This window comes from Cibotium barometz, chromosome 48, assembly GCF_041138505.1.
Source record: "Cibotium barometz isolate CiBa-2024 chromosome 48, ASM4113850v1, whole genome shotgun sequence".
Lineage (NCBI taxonomy): Eukaryota > Viridiplantae > Streptophyta > Polypodiopsida > Cyatheales > Cibotiaceae > Cibotium > Cibotium barometz.
Window position 1 is genome coordinate 45943931 of NC_141093.1, and position 25916 is coordinate 45969846.

Genomic DNA, 25916 nt, shown 5'->3' on the forward strand with positions numbered 1-25916 from the left:
CACCTTCTTAGTCCATACCCATTTCCTTTGATGCCCTCTCCCTCACTTGTTTTCCTTCGTCCACATAGAATGCCCCCTCACTTCACTTCACTTGTATTCCTTCCACCTCTTTCCATTGTACATGAGCCACCCTTCTCCATGAATGTAGTTTCACATCATTACCTTTTTGTTGTAAATATCCTTTGAGTCACTTCCTATTTTTACATTTGTATCATGTTTCTTCCCTCTCTTCCTCTTCCATTGTAATTCGAAATTGACGACTCTACGTATGCCATGATGCATTACGGCATCCCCAATGTGTATGTTCGCAACAACGCCACCACATCGTTGCGCATCCACAGTAGTTCCTTCCTTCATGTGTTGGGACTCACCACCGTCACTCCAAGTGCCCATTTGGTAGGTATTCAGAGCCTTGTCTGGATGTCCACCTTGTATGTGTGTGAAAGTGCCTTAAAGGCTAGTGTTGTCTTCTCTTAGTGGGTACAAGGGTCAAAGTATGTGAGATATGAATCTCAATTATAGGTGATGTCAGTATTTGATATAAGCAATGAAGTCACTCACCTAAGCCTCCAAAGGTTATAAAACATTTGTCTATCAAAATCAAAGAATTAACTCATTGTGTAGTGTTCTTGTGAGCGACTATTTCTCCTTTTCTATCTGAACTCCAATAAGGGAAGGATACTTTACCCAATTCCTCATCTCTAGAGTTAATGAAAGACAAAGCCAAGCACAAGAAACTGGACTGTAATGCCACTTAAATTGAATGCAGAAGTGGCATCCTATACCTAGATGAATCTGGGAAAATGCCCAAACTCATCACATGGAAAAGTGTAGCTTACGACTTCATGGCGGTCATCCACTAGATTATAAACCATCGACTTCATTATGCATAGTAGCGACCAGCTACTATGACATCCCCACTCACATCATCAGCGCCCAGTAGTGGGTGTAGAACTTTGTATAAATGTATGTTCACACACACACACACGAGCATACATTCATATAAAGGTCTGTGTAATGAGATTCTGTCAGAGCACCAAAGGCGCAGGGCAGACTCAGCCATAATGAAGGGTAGCACTTAGGGAGAAGGCTGATCAAACCATAGTCCAACAACTCTTCATCCAAGCTGCAACAGCTTGTAAAGAAAATTCTATTATTTCATTTTACTCTCTCCAAAATTAAAAAACAAAAAAAGATAGGAAGAATTATTACAAAACTAAGGCTAACTGACAGGGCATATGGACCACTAAAGATAGAAAGAATTAAAGAGATCCAAACTAAAGATATATTGCCTGAAAACCACAAAGATGGGATCATTAATGCCTGCTCTAAACACAAAAGATGAAGGGAAAATACAGAATTAATGTATTGTGTAGAGTTCTCGTGAGTGATTATTTCTCCTTTTGTATCTGAACTCCAATAAGGGGAGCATCTTTCCCTATCCCAATTCCTCATCTCTAGAGTAGTTGAATGACAATGACAAACCCAAAAAACTGGACTAAATGCCAGTTAAATTGAATGCAGAAGTGTCATCCTTACAAAATGCAACACAATGCGATCCAAACTAAAGCTATATTGGGTAAAAGCCATAAAAATAGGATCATTAACACCTGCTCGAAATTCAAAAAATACAGAAGGCATTATTGAAGTGTAAAGAATTGACACATGCAGGGAAGGCTAATGACTATGCACACAAGTTACAAAAAGATTATCTCAAAGCCCTTTACTTTTAATTCTTACCTGTCTTCCTGGTGAGGACCCATAAGATGCAAGATCCTTCCTCTTCCAAAGGACATCTCGTACTTTCTGGGCCAATATCACACATTTCATTACCCAAGCTTCATTGTGTTCTGATCCTCGAGGGCCTTGCCCCTTTTTTGGATCTCCTGGGTTCAAGGCTAATCGCTTTAACCATTCAAGGAAACATGAAAGTGAGTCAGTTCCCATGAATCCCTTCGTTGGTGTCATCCATCTGTTTGTCACAGAGCTGTTCATAAGAGGCCCTACCTTGACATTTGAAAACCTATCCCTTTTAGGATGGGTCTCACGGAAGCTCTCTTTATGGCCCTTGGAGGGCCATTGAAAAAAAATGGTACCATCAGTCCAGCCTTGATAGATGTTAGGAGAAGACTGTTCTGTAATTTTGGAAGCCAAAAGGTTCACTGTACTGACAGATGTATGCAACGGAGAATGCAAATGCAGCCCGTTATTGTCTTGACGTGTAATCAATGTCCGACTCTCCAAGGCCTTCAAGTATTTTACATAAACCAGTTTCAACAGTGGCCCACACTCTCGATCAAAACCAAGGTTTTCAGAAATGGATGGCCACATGAAAGTAGATGTAGCTTTATCATAACCCCCATAAAGTCTTACTTGCATGCAGAGTTTGAGGAGATCAACTTCTTTTCCTTGTAAAAGAGCAGGTAAAGGTCTTGTTGCATTCTTATGATGAGCTTCAAGAAACTTGCATACAGCCTCCACAAGCTCTTCCTTCTGTATGGTGCATGCTTCCAGTTGTCCATTACACTCTTGTTCCTTTGTGTTAGATGCATTTTCAATATCATTCTCAACCATGCTAGATTGCCAGGCATCCAGAATATTTACTTGACGATCATTTTGATCATGTTCATTGTGGAATCTATCATATACACACATTGTCAAGAACATGAAGTCAGACAACCACTGAAAGCCCATCTAATGAAATCAAACATAAGAATTGACATCCTCCAATGCGATTCTTACTGTTTGGGCCATGCAGGACTCGTAATGCATGTTAATAACAGATTCAAAACACCCAAGACATTAGCTGAAGCATGATTGCCCTGCAACAAAAAATGCTGTTTGTGGTTATTTATGTAAAGATGACATGATGAATAGCTTGTGCAATGGTAAAGATCTACTCCATCTCATACTAGTCATGGTACCCGCTTTTCACATAAACCATCATTGCACACATAAATTACACAAAAAGGAAACAGGATGAAGAAAACATACTTATTGTGGGAAGCTTGAAACATAGAATAACAATCAATTCCACAGTTTACAGATAAATCAGCATGGCTGTCAGTCATTTGCCTGTAGTTTGCAAGGAAAAGATTGCATTCAAGATGAGAGAAAGAAAGAAAGAAAGAAAGAAATTTTATTAAAGTCTTCGGGAGACCGTGAAGGTCTATGAGACTAAAGATAACTAGTACAATGAGCATAACGGTGGCAGTCTCAAAACGGGCCGGCCAACCGTGTCTTCAAAAAAGGTTATGAAGGACGATGTGTCTAGTCCTGGTACAAAAATGTGTGTCTATCTCCAGATGATACAAAAAATGGCACACAAAAAGTGGAGCAGAAGGGGGGAGATACAGGTATATATATATGCCTGTGGTGGTCGTCAGAGGCCAATCATAGAGGGGCCGTCAAATGGAAGGCCGAAAAAACCCTGCGATGGATGATTGGCCTCTGACGTCACGTGGCCTAGTCGAGCTCAGTCGTCGGGGGCGGCGGGTGGCCCTATGGTGAAGAACGAGAGCGATGGTGACCCCGGTAGGGCGGGCTAAGAGCATAGACGGGATGTCACAGGCCAGGATGTCTGTCCGCTGGCGTAGCTGTTGTGGCTCTGGCTCTCGCTCACGTCGGCGTCGTCAGCTAGACTGTGGGATACCCTCTGCACGTCCGTTCTCGATCCGTAATCAGTGTGATGAGACCCTAAACTGGCCGAGTGAAATCCGGAGCGCATGCGGTAGATGAATCTGTGTATAACCCGGGGGCGTGATGAAACCCTCCTGTGAGATCTGGAGGCAGTGTCAGCGATAGAAATCGAGCTTCACAGGAAGCTCGGGGTGAAGAAACCAGGTCCTCCAGGTGTGAAGCTGGAGCAGGTCCTCTCGGATGATCTGGTTGACCTCCTGGTCAGTGGGGGAGAAGGGAGATGGTGGGGCGTCGAGGCTGTACTGAAAAGGAGGCAACCGGTCCATGTCGAGGCCCAGTCGGGTGAACCAGCTGGAAAGACGACTATACCAACATCGCTGGTCCCCATCAGCGGATAAGGCCATAGAGAAAGATAAGGCTAGCCACGGTAGGCGGAGGCAACCGTCGGAAGAGGAGCTGAAGTCCCTGACCCTATGTAGATAGGTGATAGCCTGGAAGGCCGCATCAAGCTATAATGGTGAGACGCCGAATTCTGCTAAAATGATCTGATGAGGTACCGATGGTTTGCTACGGATCATCCGGGCAAACATCAGTATCTGTAGGCGCTCGACGCGTGCCCACTCTATGTCTGAGAGGTCGGCCCCCCGCCATGGGCTGCCGTACATGCCTACTAGGCGGACCAAGGAATCAAAAAGAAGAGACTTGGTCCGCGGATCCTGAAAGTGAGAGTGGTAGCACTGTCGCTCCAGCCTGGCAAGAGCGGCATAGCCTCGGCTGATCCTAGCCAGCATGGCCGGGCGCATCGTGAAGATCGGGCCTGAGAAAACAACGCCCAGGTACGTATAGGAGTCGACTATCTCAACAGGGTCGCCGGCAAAGAGGAACTGCTCTCGGTCTCCTCCGCCATGTGGGAAACATGTGAAACCAGAGGAGGCAGGCCACCGATCTAGTCCATTGTAGATGACCAAATCATGTATACGTCCAAGATCCAAAAGAGCCTGCTCATATGCAGTAACAGGGGCTCGACTGTCGGCCGAAGAGCGGGGGAAGCCCGAGTCCTCTATGTCCATCTCAGGTAATAGGACCGGATCTGAGTGAAAATCCAGGAGGGATGTCTGATATGTACCTGTCCTTGCATTGAAACCCCCAACTAGGAGGACCTCTCCGCGTCTGGAAAACTCTACAATGTCGGGGTAGAGATCTAAATAGGGGGATACCCCCATATCCTCGCGCAGCACCCATGCGAAGTGTGACGTCTCAGGGGGGAAGTAGCAGACTGCAATAAAAAGGTCGCGTGTGGAGGAGCATCGAAATCGGAGCCATAGGTAACGGGCGTGAACATCTCGTCTGACCACGGATATCAGACTAATGAGTGCTGAACGGAAGAGTACTGCAACTCCGCCTGAGCCTCGGACCCCCCCAGTATCTCTGGTCTCCTCACGGAATACTGACTCCCAGATATAGCCACTGACCGAGGGGAGAGGGTGCTCGGGGCTCTGGTGTGTCTCTGTATAGAAAACTATGTCACGTCCAGTGTATGACTCTAAGAAATTCCCAGGGTCAGACCATAAGGTACCATTACAGTTCCATATGGTGCATGCCAAGGGTACTGTGTGCTGAGTCTGAATCTCATAGACCATGTCTCCCTATTTGGGGGGGGGAGCCTGCTACCGTGTCTGGAGTACCTGGTGGGGCTCGGCGGCAGGGGCCAACTAGCAGGCAGCCATCTCAGACGACAGCCCACTTCCCCTCCTGACGGGCTGCATCTCGCTGCTGGAGTAGGGTGCGCCGCTCCTCTGTTAGCATTATATGCATCTCCTGTCTACAGTGTACTTGTGTGCACACTGCTCTAAGTGAGGGCTTCTTTGTAGGTGTGCCCGCCCCTCGTGAGGTTCTTTCATTCCCGGTTCTGCACCTGTATCTGGCACTATTTTCCCTTCCTTCGGAGGCTCTTCCTACACTCAGAGGGGGCACCCAGAGGCACCCAACCTGAGGCTAGTCGGTACACAGCCCTGGCCAACCAGCTCCCAGGGCCGACCCCCTTCTAGTCGACCCTCCTACTGGAGGGTATATATACCTCCACCCCCTGGGTCAGTCCCTACTCATTTTTGTAGCTCTTTCCTCCAGCCTCCTTGCCCCAGGCTCCTCCAGCCTCCTTGCTCCCAGGCTCCAGCCTCCTTGCCTCAGGCTCCTCCAGCCTCCTTGCTCCCAGGCTCCAGCCTCCTTGTGCCCCTATCCTCTGCTCCAATTCAGCCCCTTCTGCAGCTCCTGTTTCTCATCCTGTTCAGGACTACTGTATCACAGTTGTTGCCCTGGTTTATGGGCTGATTTACAGCAGATCTGTTTGTGGCACATCTTGTTGTCTCTGGTATTCTCTGTGTGATTCTGTTGCTTCAGTTTGTTTACATGTTCCGCTGCCACTCTTGACATGGTATCAGAGCACTAGGTGCTCCCCCATCCTCTTCGTCACTGAAGCATCCACCAACACCTGTGTGACTCTCTTCTGCTGGTCAGCAGCCTTCCTGGTGCTTCTTCCCGAGATCTGTCCCGTTCCCTTGTCGAGAGCTTCTCCAGCATCTCCTGCCCCGAGGCCAGGCACCGGTCGGCATCTTGCAGGTTTTATAAATCTATATTTTTAATTTTCGTTCCCTGTACCCCAGACTATTACTGTACCCCGGACTATCAATAGCAGCCTACTGCTTCATCAAGAGCCTCTCCCCCCCTTCCTTCATCGCGCATCGGGTCAGCTCCATCTTCACCCGTGCGACTTTATCCAGGGGTTCTTGGCAGAATTTATCGGCTTATCAGAGCACCAGCATACTCTCTGATCTTGGAGCTCCTGTGGTGATGGAGTAGAAGGAGCTCTTCCCCGTCGGCAACTCTCTTTCCCGCTGTCTACAGAGCTCTCTTCCACCCCATATTTTTTTTGGTTGCCTTCCTCTCGTCGGCAGCCTTGTTCCAGCTCCCGATCTTTGCTGGTTGGCTGCCCTTTCCAGCCACTCTATTGCTTTCCCAGGACTGTTACTACAAGCCATGGCTGCTGAACAGAAGTATGTTCCCCGTCTCCCCAGCTTCTTTCAAGAGTCTGACAAGCCTATCCGCATCCCCACCCTTCCCACATTTCTAGACACTCGCCAGTTGGATGGGACCAATTATTCTCTCTGGAAAGTTCAGATGGCATCCGTATTGGAGTCCTACGACCTTGCCGAGTTTGTTGATCCAGGGATCCCTCGTCCAGATCCTGAGGATGATCCGCATGCTCCCCTTATCTGGGACAAGATGAATGCTCGTGTACGCTCGTTCATCTTTCTCAATTGTCAACCAGGGGCTCTCAATCATATCAAGCACCTTACCTCTGCACGTGCTATTTGGGAATTCTTGGATGGCATGTATCTTCGAGTCACTCCCATGAAACGCATCTCCTTGGAAGTTCAGCTTCGTCGCCTCGATCCGGCCACTTCCTCTTCCATACGGAAACACATCAATAAAATGCAGAGCATGCATCAGGACATACTCCATGCAGGCAAGGATATCTCCTCCGAAGATATGGCTATTACTCTCTTATCTCATGTTATTACACACAGCAGATACTCCGCATTCTATTCTTCTCTTATTACCTCTGGCCGCCTCAGCACCATCACTTGGGAGGAACTTATCCCCATGATGATGGATCAGGAGGAACAGTTCATCAAATCTCTGATGGTCCTTCTGAAGCTCTCATGGCTCAACGTACCAAACCTCGATTCAAGAATGCTCCGTCCTCTGCTAGTCCGTCTTCTTCGGATGCTCCCCACGACCGTCCTGCCCCCACAGGCAATTGCAATCACTGCGGTACTCCAGGACATTATTGGCGCAATTGTCCCTACCGCAAACACAAACAGGCCGACGCAACCGCTGCCGCTGCGGCTGATGCCACCCTTACCCCCACCCCTGCATTTGTTCACCTTGAGCTCTTGGATTCGGTACCACTTTCTGGAATAGAGTCTTTGGCTCTCCATAGTTCCGATGCTCGCAAATGGATTGTTGATAGTGGGGCCTCTCGGCACATGACCCCCTCCTCCTCGCTGCTCCAGGATTTCACACCTCCGCCCTTCTGATGGCCCCCGGTACTGCCTTTGGTTCCTCTGCAGTGGTAATCTCAGTTTTGATTCTCCCCCCCCCCCCCCCCCCCCCCCTTCCCCCTTCTTCTATTTTGGAGCCAAGTCCTCTGTTTTCGACTCCTGATGGCTTCCTATTCGAATTTGCTATTTCCCCCCCTCCCCGATGGTTTTGCCGATACCCACCTCAGTAAACAGAGGGGGCTAGTTATCCTCTTCTCTGGTTCCTCTTTGTTCAACAGGTTCCTTGCTTCCCGGTACCTCTTTGAAGGTAATGAAGTGTTAGGGTTAGGGTTTACACAAGCTTCAAGCAGGCGTGGAAACCAACAGAGAGAGAGAACACGACTTCAGTCTATTGCTTGATGAAAAAAGTGAAGTACAATAGCCACATAATAGTGACCCTAAAGATAAGTGTTCACATGTCCGGCCATAAAATGTGCCGGGTGGACCAAAACACTTATAAACTGCATATAAGTGAAACTGAGCTAAACTGGGGGAAAAAACCTCCACTAACTGAAGTAAAAAGTGCCCCAGTAATCTACTGATGATCACTAGCACTCCTCTGGGTGCATACACAGCATAAAACCCAACAAACCCCCCTGGAGTGATATGTGATCACTGTACATCATCCACCAAAAGGAAACAAATTCAAAGCATTGCGGAATGCTTCAAATTTCGGACGTGGTAATGCCTTGGTGAAGATGTCTGCCACATTCTGATCTGTAGGACAGTAGATCAAACTGATATCTCCTGCCTGGAGTCTTTCCCGAACAAAATGATAGTGAATCTCAATGTGTTTCATGCGAGCATGAAACACAGGATTCCTGGCCACAGCAATGGCACTCTGACTATCAGTATAGATAGGTGTAGGCTCCTCCACTGAAATATCCATATCAGTCATGAGACGACGCAGCCAAACACACTCAACAGTAGTAGTGTAGGCTGCTCTGTACTCTGCCTCACAAGACGAAGTGGCCACTGTGGTCTGTTTCTTGCTTAGCCAAGAAATGCATGAAGAGCCAAGAAAGAAACAATTTCCACTAGTGGAATGTCTGGTATCAAAATCACCAGCCCAATCTGAATCACTGTAAGCGTATAACTGCATGTCACCCCCCTCAGGATAAAGCAATCCAAGAGACAAGGTACCCTGCAAATAACGGAATACACGCTTCACAGCTTGCCAATGTGACAACCGCGGGCTGTGCATAAATCTGCTCAACTGAGAGACTGCATACTGAATATCTGGCCTTGTATTACACAAGTAAATGAGGCACCCAACAGCCTGAGCATATGTAGTGGCATCAAAGGAAACACTGTCATCTTGTAGAGACAATTTCATCCCAGGATCCATAGGAGTACTAATAGGCTTGCAATCCTGAAATTTAAACTTCTCCAGAAGTTTAGCAACATAACGTGATTGCAACAACCCAATGCCTCTGTTATCCTGCACAAACTGTATGCCCAAATAGTAATGTACAAGCCCCAAGTCAGACATGTCAAATGTCTGTTGCAGTATCTCCTTAAAAGCTGCAATTTTGTCATCATTTGATCCCATGAGCAAGAGATCATCCACATAAAGACTGATGACCAGCAGATCTGCTTCTTCTTTCTTTACATACAGAGTGGCTTCTGATGGACTGTTCACAAATCCCTGAGTGAGTAGAAAAGCATCTATTTTTGCATACCAAGCTCGTGGAGCTTGTTTCAAACCATACAAGGCCTTTTTCAGCCTGCAAACTTTCCCCTCATGACCATGTTCTGCAAATCCCATGGGCTGAAATACATAAACTTCCTCCTCGAGGTCCCCATGTAGGAATGCAGTCTTTATATCCAACTGGTGAACAACCCAACCACGATGTGCAGCCAATGCAATGACACACCTAAGTGTCGACATACGGGATGTAGGAGCAAATGTCTCCTCATAATCAATGCCCTTCTTCTGTGCATAGCCCTTTGCAATTAGACGGGCTTTGTACCTGTCAATGGATCCATCTGCATGTCTTTTCAACTTATAGACCCATTTAGTACCAATTGCTTTCTTGCCTTTGGGCAGATCAACCAAATCCCATGTTTGATTCCTTTTAATAGAATCAAGCTCATCCTGCATGGCTTTGTTCCAATGCACATTATCTCGTGCATCCACAAATGAATCAGGCTCATCATCATCCTGTAAACTGGCTGCCATAACCAGATTCAAATCCATGATGTGTGCATGCTCATTGGTCCTTGTTTCCCTACGAGTACGACCAGCAAGAGGACCCTCTAAATGGCTGTCCTGTAATGTCCTCAAATACCATCTAGGTATATGTCTGACCTGTGGTGCCTGCTGCCCCATATTTGGTTCAGCTTCTGGCTCATTTGGCTGCTGAATTTCTGCACCACCTACATCATTTGCTGGCTGTCCTGTACCCTCATGAGTTGGATCACCAACTGTGGAATGAAACTCCATGGGTAGTAGACCTTCAAACACATCATTTTCAGCCTGATTTGCCTCATAACCAGCCATGGATATTTCTGATTTTTCATCAAAAATCACATCTCGACTAGTGAATATCTTCCTGGATAGTGGGTCATATAACCTGTAGCCCTTGCTCTCACGGCTATACCCAACAAAAATGCATTTTGTGGCTTTATCATCCAGCTTCCTCCTCAACTCTTTGGGTATGTGTGCATATGCAAGACACCCAAAGATACGAAAATGCGATACAGAAGGCTTGCGGCCATGCCAAGCCTCAAAAGGAGTAATAGAAACCAATGCCTTTGTGGGACATCGATTCAAAATATGACAAGCACACATGACTCCTTCCACCCAAAAGATATGTGGTAGCCTTTTTGCCTTTAGCATACATCTGGCCATCTCCATGAGTGACCGATTCTTCCTTTCTGCAACCCCATTCTGCTGTGGAGTGTAAGGAGTAGTATACTGATGTTTTATACCTCTACTCCCAAGAAAGGAATTCAGCATATGTGACATATATTCCCCCCCTCGGTCAGAACGGAGAGTCTTCACCTTGCATCCTGACTCTGTCTCAGCAAGTGCTACAAAGGCCAAAAATGCATCATATACCTGTGAGTTCTGTGTCAAAGGATAGACCCAGCATATACGAGAGAAGTCATCAATAAATGTTGCAAAATAGAAGCAACCACCTAATGACTTCGTCTGCATGGGACCACAAAGATCACTGTGTATAAGTTGCAACTTTGTAGTTGCTCTTAGAGCCTGATCACGTGGGAGGGAAAACCTGTGCATTTTTCCCAAAATACATCCTTCACAAATGTGATCTGGAGGGTTCTCCATGAGAGGTAGATCTGTAAATATGTTATGTCGCTGCATAAGCATAAGACTACCAAAATTTACATGCCCCATGCGAGCATGCCATAACTCCGCATCAACCATAGCTGGAGTAAGAGTGAATGCATTATAAGCAGACTGATCCACTGGCTGAAATGCATCCAACTGATAAAGTCCATGACATAATGTACCAGTAAGCATCAAGGTCAAGGCATTAGCTTTGTCTCTGACCATGCATTTATCATCATCAAAGTGGACTTGCATTCCACAATGTGCTAAAGAAGAAATGGACAACAAATTCTTCTTTATCCCTGGTACATATAAGGCATCTGTAAGGCGGAGAATGGAGCCATCAATGGCTGTGAGCTGAATCTCCCCAATGCCACGAACTGGATATGAAGCATTGTTGGCACACTGAACAGTTTTGCCAACAGGGGCAGGGCCAACATGACTAAACAAATCCCTGCGAGATGTGATATGCTTTGAGGCACCACTATCAAAATACCAAGTACATGCATACTCTGTCAAACTGAGTGCCTGTGAAGACCAAGAGGCATCATAGCTGCATGTATAAAAACAGTAATCCCTGTCCTCAACAAAAGAAGCAGTCTCTGGAGGAGCTTTAGAAGCATCATTAACAAACATCCCAGCTTCCTTTGCCTTCTCTTTGACAATCCTCTTCCTACATTCCGTGATGTAGTGACCTGGCTTCTTACAGTAATGACATTTGCCCTTCTTCTTGGGCTGTCCATCACTTTTCTTGGTATCCTGTGAAGAACCACCATCACCTGAATTTTGATTTGCACTCTTTGGCTGAGTTTTTCCTTTCCCCTTTTGACCTGTAGTAAATGCTTGTTCAGCATTTGTGTTCATATTCATATTCTTCCTCATTTGCTCCTCTTGTAGTAAGAGAGCAACAAGTTCCTGATACTTGAGGGGTTCAACAGCATTCCTCATGCTGAGGTTCAAAGAGGTATGAAAAGCCAAGTAAGATCTTGGCAAAGAGTGCAAGATGGTGGACACAAGCTGTGTCTCAGGAATAATCTCATCCACATTGATGAGTTGCTCTCTCAAATCCTGCAGCTTGTTTAAGTGGCTAGACATATCATCTCCTTCATTCATTTTTTGATTTTCCAGCTCTCTTTTCAAAAATGAGATCCTAGCCTCATTACGAGCAGCATACATCTGCTCCAAAGTCACCCATGCATTCTGTGAAGAGCCAGCTGAACGAATATGAGGTATAATAGACCTCTGTACTGACAATGCAATGAGTGACAAAGCTTGTGCATCCCTGGCATCCCATGTCTTTTGAGCATTTGTTCTTTGAACAGGCAATGGCTGTCCTGGAGCCTGTACCTGTTGTCCTCGTCAACGAGCACCCCCTTGGGGAGGAGTCTCTGGAGCCAATGGACCTGGACGTGGTTCATCACCACTAACAAAATCCCAAAGACCTTTTGCCACAAGCACATTTTTCAGCATAAAACTCCACAAGGAGTAGTTCGTGCCATCCAATTTGTCTTCCTTAGACAAATATGTGAATACATCACTTTGCTGTTGATTTGCCATTATGCTTACGCACAATGTTGTACCTGTTTATCAAAAAACCCAATAGCAGAAACCCTGATAATAACTGTACTCCACTGAATATAGTTCACCCAATTATGCCTGCACTCTCAATCCTCTGAATGTGCAGCTCAATGCACCAATGACTGAGTAGAGCAGCAAATGGCGTACACAATGCCAAAATGCCCCAAAAATGCCCAAATTTGCTGCACCCAAACTGTGCAAAAAACCTGTATAGTTCTTAGCTAGAAAATCTGCCTATTGTGCCTGTATATTTTCACAGAGAAAATAAAAATGCCCAATATTCAAAACTTGCAATGCTTACCACAGTGTGATGTTAGCAGGTACAAGTTGACTTCAATGCGAATAGACTACAGGTACAGTTGAAGTACAATGAATGTACTCTTACGAAGCACTGTATTGAACAATGTGAACAGGTACTCTGCAGGTCTGGTCAAAGCAGGTACAGTGTTGAAACTTTAGTCGAATGTACAGAAAGTACAGTCGACTGGTACAGCAGAAGGTACGCAGCACTGAATGCTGCACGGTTCTCTGCGCAGGTGACAGTTGGCGTTTACAAGCACGGATGTACGTAGCAGGTACAGCAGCGCTGACAAGCGCAGTCTATCGAAGTTGATACACGTGCGCTGACAGGAACAGAAGCTTAGGACGGCGCTGACTGTACGGAAGCAAGTCGACGCCTGTTGCAGCAGTCGACTGAGTACACTAAGGCGACCAGCGTTGACAAGAGCAGGACGTCAAGCGTTGAGGCGACCAGGTACAGATGCTGACGGCTGCGAACAGTTACGGCAGGCTGCAGGCGAACAAATGCAGTCGGCAGCTGTACGATTTGCAGGCAGCGCACAGGTGTACGGGCAGGTACAGTAAGGCAGCGCTGACTGTACGGAAGCACCTATCTGCTGCGCAGAGTTGGAACAGTACGGGCAGCAGAGTTGTACGGCGAACTGGTACGGACAAGTACTTATGTACGGGCTGGACAGAAACTGAAGGCTACTGTGTACTGCAATGGCAAGCCTTCACTGCTCTGATACCAATTGAAGGCAATGAAGTGTTAGGGTTAGGGTTTACACAAGCTTCAAGCAGGCATGGAAACCAACAGAGAGAGAGAACACGACTTCAGTCTATTGCTTGATGAAAAAAGTGAAGTACAATAGCCACATAATAGTGACCCTAAAGATAAGTGTTCACATGTCCGGCCATAAAATGTGCCGGGTGGACCAAAACACTTATAAACTGCATATAAGTGAAACTGAGCTAAACTGGGGGAAAAAACCTCCACTAACTGAAGTAAAAAGTGCCCCAGTAATCTACTAATGATCACTAGCACTCCTCTGGGTGCATACACAGCATAAAACCCAACACTCTTCACTGACAAACCTTTTTGGAGCTGCTCTGATCATTTGTTTCTGATCTAAGTTGGACTTGCAGAGCTCCTAGTCTTCAGGCTGGTTGATCCTCTCCTGCAGACAGTCACTGCTCCTCTTCTGCTCACCCCAGCCCTTCCAGCTTCCTATAGAGCACAGCAGTTCTGCCTCTGATCATCCTCCAGCTTCCCAGCTCCTCATCCAAGCTGGGCTCCTTTTGCTGCCCCGGTTTGTGGGCGGAGTTACATCGCCCCATTTGCACTACACTCCGAGTCTTGGATTGTTTCTTTACATGGCCCCAACAGGGAACATACTCTCCAGAGGGGGACTCTCCCGTTCACCATCCTTCAACGGTCCGGCTCATCATCGACAGTACCAGCTTCTTGCGGACACACCCAGCTCCCTGCTTCTTCGACAGGAGCTGAGAGGGGGTGTTAGCATTATATGCATCTCCTGTCTACAGTGTACTTGTGTGCACACTGCTCTGAGTGAGGGCTTCTTTGTGGGTGTGCCCGCCCCTCGTGAGGTTCTTACATTCCAAATTCTGCACCTGTATCTGGCACTATTTTCCCATCCTTCGGAGGCTCTTCCTACACTCAGAGGGGGCACCCAGAGGCACCCAACCTGGGGCCAGTCGGTACACAACCCTGGCCGACCAGCTGTCGGCCAGCCCTAGCCAACCAGCTCCCAGGGCCGACCCCCTTCTAGTCGACCCTCCTACTGGAGGGTATATATACCTCCACCCCCTGGGTCAGTCCCTACTCATTTCTGTGACTCTTTCCTCCAGCCTCCTTGCCCCAGGCTCCTCCAACCTCCTTGCTCCCAGGCTCCAGCCTCCTTGCCTCAGGCTCCTGAGTGTCCCTGAATCGAATGATAAGTGGCTGTGGACGTGTGGGATCCCGTCCCGTGCGCCATGCGTGCTCGATCCCATGCTCGGCGAGGCCAAGGGTGGAGGTCACGAAAGCAGTCGCGTCCGCGAGGGGGGTAGGTGAATCTGCTCGGGGGATACCTCGAACTCGGATGTTGAGAGCCTTACTGGCCCTCTGTTCCTGCTCGGCGATGGTGGCTGAAACTGCTGCTTTGGGTGCCCGTCTCACAACATCCACCCATCTGGTAGTCTCCTCAATAGCGGTCTGGATGGTGGCGATCCGCTCCTCCACCACTGGTGTGGTGCGCGAGGCCGCTGTGACTGTAGCGGTGAGGGAGACCACCTCCTGGTGGAGGTGAGTGATCTCCTGTCTCATGCTCTAGATAAGTTGGTCGTGTGCTACAGTATGATCCCGTAGTCGATGCAACTCCATAAAGATGTAGTCAAGCGTCTCAGGTGGGATCCGGGGGGATGCGAACTGGGACATGGCGTAGGGCTGGGGGGGCGTGGGGGATATGCTGGCTGTATAGGGCAGGGGGGTAGAGAAAGGCTGCTGGGTGAGAGGTAGGGGGGACATAAGAGGTGGATAAAAAAGGGAGCTGTGTGGGGAGTAAGGAACTGTGACCCTCTCCTGTGGGGGGCAGGCTGAGCGCGGTGGTAACGGGGGTAGTGGGTACACTGGTAGGGGAGGCAGTGGCCGGAGTCGAGATGATAGCTGCGGTAGAAAGAGCTGCATTGGTGCCCATGGCACCCGATGTTTTCAGGACTGGTTGGCTATCAATTGCGAGTCCACTCCTGGAAATACGCTTTGCGAGGTCTCCCACAATTGGTTTCGGGGACTGTTTGGGTTTGTGGGCCATGGTGGGGGCCTGTTTAGGTGTACGATAGTTTCCTGCAGGGGCAGGGCATGTTTATCATTGCTGTAGGGTGCGCAGGGCCAGTGGCAAGCCAAAGCTTGCAATTCACTGTGACCTACAGATCAGATCAGAGTGGAAGAGGCAACAGGCTGCCGGGGGGAGCAGCAGCAGGTACACGAGGGTAAGGGGGCAGCAGGTGACGCAGGTAGCGTAGGCAGGTGGCGCAGTTGATGCAGGTAGCGTAGGTGGCGCAGGTGGCGAGGTAAGTCACGATGGCGAGCTGATGGAGCAAGTCGAGCAGCAGGTGGTGGCGTAGGTCGAGCAGGGCAATGGCGGGCTGGTGGAGTGGCGAGCTGATGGTCGAGCAGGGGCAGGCGCAGGTTGAGCAGGTGTTGATACCGGGCAGGTGCAGGTCGTGATGGCGGGCAGGTGCAGGTCGCGACAGTGAGCTGAGCGTGAGGGAGCAGTGGCGACGGCGAGCAGAGCGTGAGGGAGCAGTGGCGCGAGCAGGGCGGGCTGAGCGTGTGGGAGCAGTGGCGACGGCGAGCTGAACGTGAGGGAGCAGGTGCAGGTCGCAATGGCGAGCAGGTGCAGGTCAATGTTGAGCGTGATGGCGAGCAGGTGCTGGTCGATGCTGGTCGTGATGGCGAGCAGGTGCTGGGCGATGGCAAGAGAGAGGAGGGGAGGGTGCTAACATCGACAAAGGAATTAATGGATCTGTGAAAGTGATTCCAAAGAAACTAAAATAAAAAGGCAACAGTCATAAAGATTTTACATGTAAACACGTACATTGAGCACCTTTTTACCTGTCAAAGTTTCAATACCGGACCTCTACCATTGTTATACCTCCGAGCTCTTTAAAAGACTGTAACTAGAAGTGAAGTCTGTCACTTTCCAAAAATTCCTGTCATTTACCTTTGCACACAACAAAGATACCATGTACATCCTGCGAAGCGGTCCATTAAGACTCCAATATATTTCTCCTGCATTATGTGCAAATTATTTCCAGCTAGCCCATGAAAAATTTAACATGAAAACTTTCAGGTGAAGTTCTGATTGGCAAAGATTGTAGCCTTGATGTCATAGGACTACCAAGCTTCAAACCCCAAGTCATGTATAGACTGGAAAACAACATGGCAACTTCACAAATGACATCACAAATATATTGGTCAAATTGAAAATGCCTCTACTCCTCCAGATCACATGTACAGGTTGTTGATGCTTAAAGTGCTCACAGAGACAACTATCGCAACAGACATGGAAGGAACACTGATATTGAATTGCAAGAACAGAAGACAGAAGAACAAGACTCAGTGCTCTGTATTGCTGGAAAGATGTATCATCTCTCAAGACAGCATACAAGAGACTACATTCTTGTGCGGAAATAATCCGTTACAAAACTGGAATTATGGCCCCAAAGTGGAGCATGCCCCCCTCTCCCCCATGATCAAGAACCATTAGTGGTTACACCGCCAGATCTTATGTGGTGGAGTTGGACAATTACTCTGCATAGTACCCTACACGTATTCAGCTAATTAGTGGCTGGCTAGATGACTGCACCACACATATTAGGGTGTCATCTGGCTTCTTAGCCATAACACATGGCACTCACTATGGACTACAAAACCCACATCCTGCAATTAGAAAAAAAGGCTGTACGAAACATGTATGTGCCTTTTCAAGGCAGAGAATGTGTGCATGAAGAGGTTTCCAAAACTCTAATCTTGAGTGTCTTTCAAGGTTGATTCCATCTTAACTTGCTCCTGTAGTTGCATCTGAGCAGAGCTCTTCCACTTCAAAGATACAGGTAGCAAAATAGTGATAATTGCCATGGTCAAGAAAAGAGGCTTGAAATTGCAGGCTTGATTCTCCTCTGGTGTTAAGGACCGGAATGTATTCCAGCAAGATAGTTTCCATTGGAATCGGATTCAATTGCGTTTGTTGTGGTCTCCCCATGATCGGCAAGTCCTTATTGTTGTTGTCGGATACCACTCCCTTAACCCCATTGTTGTGACGATCAAATATAGTTGTGGTGTTCACCCACCCGATACCTTGCCTCGCACTGGGCTCAATTGTATTCCTGTTAGCCCCTTGCCCATGGGCTTGCCCTAGATCATGTTGCTCTAGATCAACGCCTACTGTGGAGGGCACGGGTGAGCCTACTTGTTGGGTTTCACACCATCAATTGCTTTTGAATCATCTGATCAGGTCCTAACTGGAGTTGCATCCATTCTTGCAGCGTGGGCTCTCTAGACACTTTTTGAGGTGGTAACGCCGAGGCATGCCACAACTGTGGAAATTGTGTATGCAGGTGGTAATTTTTTGTCAAAAATACATTGGCATCAATCCACCACAGAGGTTCCGAAGGAAGGTGCGGAACAAGGGAGTGTGCACATCTCAATCCAAGAACAAAGCCTCCAGATGTGGAACTGCATTACTCAGATGGATTGCTTAGATGTTGCCAGCTTCTGTGCTAACTACTCCATTCCCGGCTCCTCTCCATTTACTATTGCGCTAGTGGTTGCCTGACACTCACCACCACTCTGATATAGTCATCTACAACGGGGCAGCCCGTTGGCCTACATCCAGCAATTTCACATGCTTCCCACACGAAGGCAAAGCTAGTGTCGTCGATTATATCATGGGATCTCCTACTTTAGCCTCACAAATCACAAACTTCCGCATCACACCCCTCACCCCCCCCCAAGGGCTCCACCCCTTCCAATAGTTAGTACGATGACGAGTTTAAAACCCTACCCTACACACTCTGACTCACAACCCAACCAAATGCAAGGGCTGACCCACATCTCGCCAAGAAATACCGCCGTCTAATACGCCGCAAGAAGCTAGCCTTCCTGCACCAGAACGAGGACGCGCTACTCAACATCTTGTTTAGTAGCTATTCCAAGGACTTTTGGAGAAAGTTTCTAGAGCAAAGATCCCCCACCCCCCTCACAGACCCGTCACTCATGGCCCCATGACGACTAACTATTATTCATGGGCGGTGTACCAACCACATCTGCAGCTAACAAGTCGGTGATAGTCAAGATTTGTGGAGGCAACATAAACATTCCCGATGGCCTAGTCAATGGTGTGGATGGCACATTCAAGCAACTTGACTCCAGTGGGCAGCCTCCGATAATTTGGATAAACTTTCACAATGCCAACATAGGCTCAAAAGTGTGCTACGAAAGCAAGCATTTATATATGGTTGTAGGAGATATCGATGAACTTCACGCCTCCCCGTCACTCATGGCCCCATGTCGACTAACTATTATTCATGGGCGGTGTACCAACCGCATCTGCAGCTAACAAGTCGGTGACATAAATGCACAACGGTCACCCTGGCATATCACGAGTGGAGCTCGATATCTCAACACTCCCCCTCGAGCTCAATCCCAATTCCTGCACACCAAGCAGGTCTCTGAACTTGCGCAGCTTCTCTGCGCCCAATGCCTTCGTGAATATGTCAGCTACCTGATCCTCTATGTTGACATAAACTAGATCAATAAGACCTAGTAAAACCTTCTCCCACACATAGTGATAATGCACCTCAATGTGCTTTGTTCTAGCATGATAGACTGGGTTATTTGCCAAGTATATAGTGCTCATGTTGTCACAATAAATGACAACTGGCCCATTTGTAGATTGACGCATATCATAAAGTAGTTTATGCAACCAAGCTACCTCACATGCAGCCGTTGCTGCACCCCTGTACTTAGCCTTTGTGCTCGACAAGGCAATTGTAGGCTGTTTCTTGCTGCTCCAAGTGACTGCAGCACTCTCAAAAGAGAACACATATCCACTGGTAGATCGTCTATCACAAATACTACCAGCCCAATTAGCATCAGTGTATCATGCAACTATATCTGAACCCCAGTCTCATAAAATAGTCCATACTGCAATGTGGACTTCACATACCTGAGTATGCATCTAGCCGCATCCAAATGCGGTTTCCTTGGAGCTTGCATAAACTGACTTACCAATCCAACAGCATAGCTCAAATCTGGCCTGTTAATAGTCATATAAATCAAACTTCCTACTATGCGTCTGTACATAGGAGGGTCTTTTAGAAGCTCACCTGCATCTGCGCTCAGCTTCACATTCTGCTCCAAAGGAACTGAAATAGGCTTACAGCCTGTCATCCCATATTTGGACAGCATGTCCAATCCATACTACCTCTGCAAGAGCCGTATCCCACTTGGTGATCTAATCACCTCAATGCCCAAGAAATAACGTAGCTCTCCCAAATCCTTCATCTCAAACTTCTGCTTCAATAGCATTTTCACATGAAGGATATCTTCATCACTATCACCTGTGATGATCAAATCATCAACATAAATGACAAGCAGCATAATATCTTTCTCTGTTTTTCTCACATAAAGTGAGAAATCTGACTTGGAAATCTGAAAGCCAATAGTGACAAGATACTGTCCTATCTTGTCAGACCATGCTCTAGGTGCTTGCTTCAAGCCATGCAAGGCTTTCTTCAACCTGCAAACAAACTCAGGATGAACAGCATGCACATAACCTAGTGGCTGCTCCATATAGACCTCTTCTTGCAAATCACCATGCAAGAAGGCATTCTTTACATCCATCTGATGTAAAGACCATCCCTTTGATGTAGCCATAGCAACGACTGCTCTTACGGTTACCATCCTTGCAACCGGACTGAATGTTTCTTCATAATCAATGCCATATGTCTGTGCATACCCCTTGACAACTAATCTTGCCTTGTATCTGTTCACAGAACCATCTGCATTGTGCTTCACCTTATAAACCCACTTACAGCCAATTGCATTCTTGTCTTTAGGCAAAGGCATCAATTCCCATGTAGCATTTACTTCCAAGGCATCCATTTCTTCATCCATGGCTTTCTCCCATTTTTCTTTTCCCATGGCTTGCTCAAAAGAAGTGGGTTCTGGTTCCTGTATCACTTTGACCATATAGGCATAGTGAATGGCTGTAAATCCATCATATTTCAGCCTATCCACAGGATACCTAGCTCTGGTAGACCTGTGCAAAATAGGCTCACTTCCAGGTGCTCTCAAAACATCCCTGGTCTTCCTTACTCCAGGTGTAACAACAGAAGGAATACCCAACTCATCATCAATGCTCTATTCTGAGCCACTGGATTCACCATCCACATAAGAGTGACCTACATTCACATCAAACATGGGCTGATCTACCTTCTCTTTTCCTTTTCGTGATACCTGCATACCACTATCTGCATTGCTTTGAGGAGATTCTCCTGATCTCAATCTGCCTGTCCATGGCAAAGAATGTGAACCACTGCTAGAGGACACTCCAGGTCCACTAATATTTTGTGATTACTGCTGTGAATTCTGTGCAACATTACCATTTTGTGCATCTACATCGTTAATCACATTTACTGGTTTATACCAGCTACTCATCTCATCAAAAACATCATCTCTGCTCACTGTAAACTTACGAATAGAAGGGTTATAGCACCTATACCCTTTCTACTGCAGAGAATAACCAATAAAGATGCACTTCTCAGCTTTTGGATCCAACTTGGACCTCAACTCATCTGGCACATAAACATAGGCAATGTAACCAAAAATTTTTAAATGAGAAATATCTAGTTTCCTACCAGTATACCTCTCCTCTGGAGTCATGCCATGTATTGCTGCAATGGGAGTCCTGTTCATTATGTAGACTGTTGTAGCAACTGCTTCAGCCCAATAAAAATCTGGCAGGTCTTTTTTGTTGAGCATGGCACGAGATACCTCTCCAATATGCCTGTTTTTCCTTTCTGCAAGTCCATTTTGCTGTGGGGGATGACTGCATGAATATTGTTACTTTATGCCATGCTCCTGCAAGAACCTTGCAAACTCATTTGAGAGGTACTCTCCCCCTCCATCTGACCTTAGGCATTTTATTTGTAGGCTTGTTTCTTTTTCAACCATAGCTTTAAAAGCTTTGAAATGCCCAAACACTTCACTTTTCTTTTTCATAAAATACACCCAAACTTTTCTGCTATAGTCATCAATAAAAGTGACAAAATAATGACAGCCTCCAGCAGCTTTAGTAGTCCACACATCAGAGTGGATTAATTCCAATGGCTACTTACTCTCTTGAACATGTCTAGGAAATGGTTTCCTTGCCTGTTTTCCAAATTGACAGGCTTCATATACCTTATGCATTTTTGCAACTTGAATTTAGGCAATCCTGCAACAATATTTTGGGCCTGCATTGATTTAAGTCGTTGTACATTAACATGACCAATGCGTTTATGCCAGATATCAATATCTGCAACACCGGTCCCATGTGCAAACATTGCTACACTCAATTCAGGCATGTCCGCATCCAATGTAAACATCCTGCCCTTCTTCTTCCCTTTTGCTATCAAGCAACCTTTATTTTTCATATCCTCAACAAAGCATCCATGAGGATTAAATCTGACCTGCGAGCCCTGCTCAACCATTTGACAATAGAAACCAGGTTCTTGGTGATATTCGGGACATGAAATACATCTGACAGGTATTTCTTTTTCCCACCCTGCATAGACAAAGGAATTTTACCAATTTGCACAATAGGATGTGCAGTATCATCACCAGTCTCCACAAATCCTGGTTTTTCAATTTTCCTTGCATCCTGCATCCATTCTACATGACCTGTCATGTGGTTTGATGCACCTGAGTCAACATACCACACATCATTGCTTTCTTCTGCACTTGTCATCACAGAATTGGTCATGTGCTGCACCATAAACAGATGCTCATTTTTATCATCACCCTGTCTACTAGAAGATGCATAATTCCCTTGCTGCAATTTTCCATTCATGATGTCATTCTGCTTTTTATAGCAGTCTTTAGCCATATGACCCATTTTACCACAGTAGTAGCATTCAACATTGCTATTTGCATTTTGGCCTTTTTGCCATCCACCACGACCTCTTTGGCTCCCCCAGCCTCTAGAGTTACCACGTCCTCCTCCATAGGACTGGTTTTCTTGAGTTTGCTGCATATTCTGATTTCTACCACGGCCTCCAGATCGGCCTCCTCTACCTCTACCTCTACCTCTTCCAGCATTTGAGTAGAAGACAGTTTCTTTTGAAGCTCCTCCTGAAGAAGATGCACCACCATTTCTCTGCTCCTCAGAAATCAGAAGAGCAATCAACTCCTCAAAATTAGAAAATTTTTCACGGACGGAAATGGATGTCCGGAACTGTGCATAATCCTTTCCTAGACCATTCAAGGTCACAGAAACTAAATCATCATCTTCCACTGGCGACCCAATGGAAGCAAGTGCATCTGCAATCTTCTTCACCTTCATGTGGTAGTTATTGATGCTCATACTTTCTCTCTGCACATTGTGCAACTCCTGCTTGAGCTGCATTTTCCTGGCTTGCGTATTTGTGCTATACATTTTTGCCAAAGTATCCCATGCCTCCTTTGGCGTACTTGCATCCTGAATATGCACAATCATAGAATCTGAAATATTGATAGACAGCTAGTACATAACTTTTCTGGCTCTCTCATGCCATCCTTTAACACTAGTTCTGTAATTGGACACTAAAGTGTCCTGAAAGTTAGCATTTTTCTTGAATTTTTGTGGGCAATCTATTAAGAGTTTTGAAATGCTTAACATCCACAGATGTTCCTCAAGACCCAAAAAATCCTTGAGATTTTTTAAATTGCACTTTTCTTAGCTTTTGCAAGGCAATATTTTAATTTTCTTACACACATACTGATAAAACGCATGATTTTTGCTGTTTTCAAAACAGTAGTAATTTGGACATAACTTTTAGAAGGGACATAGTTTGATCATGAAACTTGGCTTGATGGAAATCCCATGATGTAAACTAAATCTTGGAATCATCAAACGATAATTATTGGATAAATTTTTGACTCGCTAATATTGAAATGACGTTTTTTATACAGGTGGAGCATGAATTTTTCTCCTTCCATATGCAAGCTAATAATGTAAAACTTGAGGTGCACCCATGTTATATAGGGTAAATACTACTTTGTTTTGAATTTTTCAAAACTTTATAGCCACTTTTTGGGCCTCTTCTCATACATGGCCTTTTGCGCAACCTGTTTTTAATACATAAAATGTCTAATTATGAGCTTAATTTTGATTTTCATCAAAGGGGAAAGCTGTGTAAGTGTATTATTTGTTGTAACTATAGGTGTAGACTACTTGTGCAAGCATAGTTATGATTAGTTTTTTAAAAAAGATGATCAAATTTTGTATTTTTATTTTTTACAGTTTTTTTAGAACTAGGCGATAAGAACCTACTTAAGTGGAGGCTAAGTTAGTGTCATACACATCAAATTATGGCTTATTTATCTTATCTCAAGCATGAAAACCAATAATCAACATTCTCATTGATAGGGCTACATTTTTTTTTAGTGGCGTGATTGAGTTTTGATAATACGCGTTACTTTTGCTGATTTTATGCAACTTTTTTGGAAAAAATTCTAGGAAAGGAAAATGATTTTTTTGGTGAACTTCTACCTCCTTGGACTGATGTATGCTATCAAAATATCTTGGGAAAAATGCTATTGATATCATTGGATTTTTTTTTTTGAGAGAATGATGCTTGCATATTTGGAAAAATCCTGAAAAATGTTCATTTTCAAGACATATGCTACTTTGTTGCTTATGTACTTCCAAATAAAAAGGTATTTTATATGTTTAGCATTTTTTACATAAGCATAGGGTTATGTTCTACATGCCCAATGAAGCATTTTGGTTTTTAAAGCCTACATTAGGAGTTTGATTTTTTTCGCAACCCCCAAAAAAGGACACTCAAGTGTCCTGTTTTGGTACCAAACTAGTGTTAAATGCCTGCATTTCCTGTTGATTGGGAACATTAGGAAGAACTGGTTCTCCTTCATTTCCTGTAATGAATTCCCAATATCCTTTTCCCATAAGGAAATTCGTCATTCTAAACTTCCATGCTTGGAAGTTGTTCTTGTCAAGCTTTTCAGTGACAATCTGTGAAAGAGAATCAGACGCCATTACAGAACACTGCAAAATATTCTGTCACTGCAAAAAACACAGCTTCAGCCTCACAAGGGCAAATCTGCAAAACTGATGAAAGTGGTATTTGACCACACAGTCACTTCCTAGTGACGATTTTGCATCAACAGGAAACAAGGATGATTCTGTGACTCCCAATATCTCTACGCACAGGCATATGATGCAATTTCTGCGGCAACTTTTCACCGACCTACAGAACAGTGGTCGCACAGTAAAAACAGGGCCTTTTTCTGAGTGCGTGCAGAGAACTTCCGCCTCCAAAACGGGCCCCGAAATGGCCTCGAATTAGAAAAATAAAGTCACCAAGGGCTTTGCCCTTGCCCGTAGCATATATTGCCCTCTCGCCACACCGCGAAGGGAGTCTCAATCTGAGACAATGCACTCTTGCACTTTCCGGCTGTGCTACCTGCAGAGATTTGCTCCCAAACTCGAAAAAGGAAAGCAACACTGGTCCTCTTACCAGGACACCGCGAACTTGGTTTGCTTTCTTGAGCTCCTTACCATGAACCAGGCTCTGATACCATGTGAAGATAGTGGGAGAGAAGGAAGGAGTCTCACTTGCGGCTTTCTCACATACACAATGGGGGAATACACACAAAGGTGGAGGCTGAAAACAGTTTTTCTCTTCTTAGTTGTGTAAGCCAAAAAGAACTCTAGTACAAAGAAATAGAAGAACCCTATATGTGGGTCTCAAACCAAACTTAGCTAACTAAGGTGGCATACTATTTGAGCCACGAACTAGAGTACATAAGGATAGCTGTCATCCAGCTATTATTCATGGGCGGTGTACTAACCGCATCTGCAGCTAACAAGTCGGTGACATAAATGCACAATAGTCACCCTGGCATATCACAAGTGGAGCTCGATATCTCAATAGCCTTTGCCTAAAGACAAGAATGCAATTGGCTGTAAGTGGGTTTATAAGGTGAAGCACAATGCAGATGGTTCTGTGAACATATATAAGGCAAGATTAGTTGTCAAGGGGTATGCACAGACATATGGCATTGATTATGAAGAAACATTCAGTCCGGTTGCAAGGATGGCAATCGTAAGAGCAGTCATTGCTATGGCTGCATCAAAGGGATGGTCTTTACATCAGATGGATGTAAAGAATGCCTTCTTGCATGGTGATTTGCAAGAAGAGGTCTATATGGAGCAACCACCAGGTTATGTGCATGCTGTTTATCTTGAGTTTGTTTG

General features: G+C 45.9%; 3 protein-coding genes across 4 annotated transcripts; all 3 read right to left on the reverse strand.

The window, feature by feature from the left end:
* Nucleotides 1-1054: 1054 nt before the first annotated feature.
* On the reverse strand, nucleotides 1055-7752 carry LOC147611220 (uncharacterized). 2 transcript variants are annotated; one of them, XM_086785888.1, is made up of 3 exons: nucleotides 2995-7752; nucleotides 2743-2822; nucleotides 1055-2638 (listed from the first exon to the last, which is right to left on the reverse strand). In XM_086785888.1, the coding sequence occupies exon 1, from the start codon at nucleotides 5277-5279 to the stop codon at nucleotides 4149-4151; it is 1131 nt and encodes a 376-aa protein (XP_086642014.1). In that variant the 5' UTR covers nucleotides 5280-7752; the 3' UTR covers nucleotides 1055-2638; nucleotides 2743-2822; nucleotides 2995-4148. The 2 variants fall into 2 exon arrangements, with proteins under 2 accessions (XP_086642014.1, XP_086642013.1); XM_086785887.1 differs by having other exon boundaries at nucleotides 2743-7752.
* Nucleotides 1714-2574, reverse strand: LOC147611221 (AT-rich interactive domain-containing protein 2-like). The gene has a single exon (XM_086785355.1). The coding sequence runs from the start codon at nucleotides 2572-2574 to the stop codon at nucleotides 1714-1716; it is 861 nt and encodes a 286-aa protein (XP_086641481.1).
* An 11288-nt stretch (nucleotides 7753-19040) lies between the features above and the next one.
* LOC147611222 (uncharacterized) lies at nucleotides 19041-23153 on the reverse strand. The gene is made up of 10 exons (XM_086785356.1): nucleotides 22875-23153; nucleotides 22559-22789; nucleotides 22197-22424; nucleotides 21860-22137; nucleotides 21324-21506; nucleotides 21061-21173; nucleotides 20915-20967; nucleotides 20357-20818; nucleotides 20017-20107; nucleotides 19041-19333 (listed from the first exon to the last, which is right to left on the reverse strand). Exons 1-10 carry the CDS (start codon nucleotides 23151-23153, stop codon nucleotides 19041-19043), a joined length of 2211 nt encoding a protein of 736 aa, XP_086641482.1.
* Nucleotides 23154-25916: the final 2763 nt, after the last annotated feature.

Coding starts and splice junctions, on each gene's coding strand:
- LOC147611221 (XM_086785355.1), bottom strand. CDS start 2,574: ATGGTTGAGAATGATATTGAAAATGCATCTAACACAAAGGAACAAGAG.
- LOC147611222 (XM_086785356.1), bottom strand. CDS start 23,153: ATGATTGTGCATATTCAGGATGCAAGTACGCCAAAGGAGGCATGGGAT. Junction 20,819..20,914: donor ATGCAGATAGTGGTATGCAG/GTATCACGAAAA, acceptor GGCTCAGAATAG/AGCATTGATGATGAGTTGGG. Junction 20,108..20,356: donor TCAGTCCGGTTGCAAGGATG/GTAACCGTAAGA, acceptor ATTGGCTTTCAG/ATTTCCAAGTCAGATTTCTC.
- LOC147611220 (XM_086785888.1), bottom strand. CDS start 5,279: ATGGTCTATGAGATTCAGACTCAGCACACAGTACCCTTGGCATGCACC.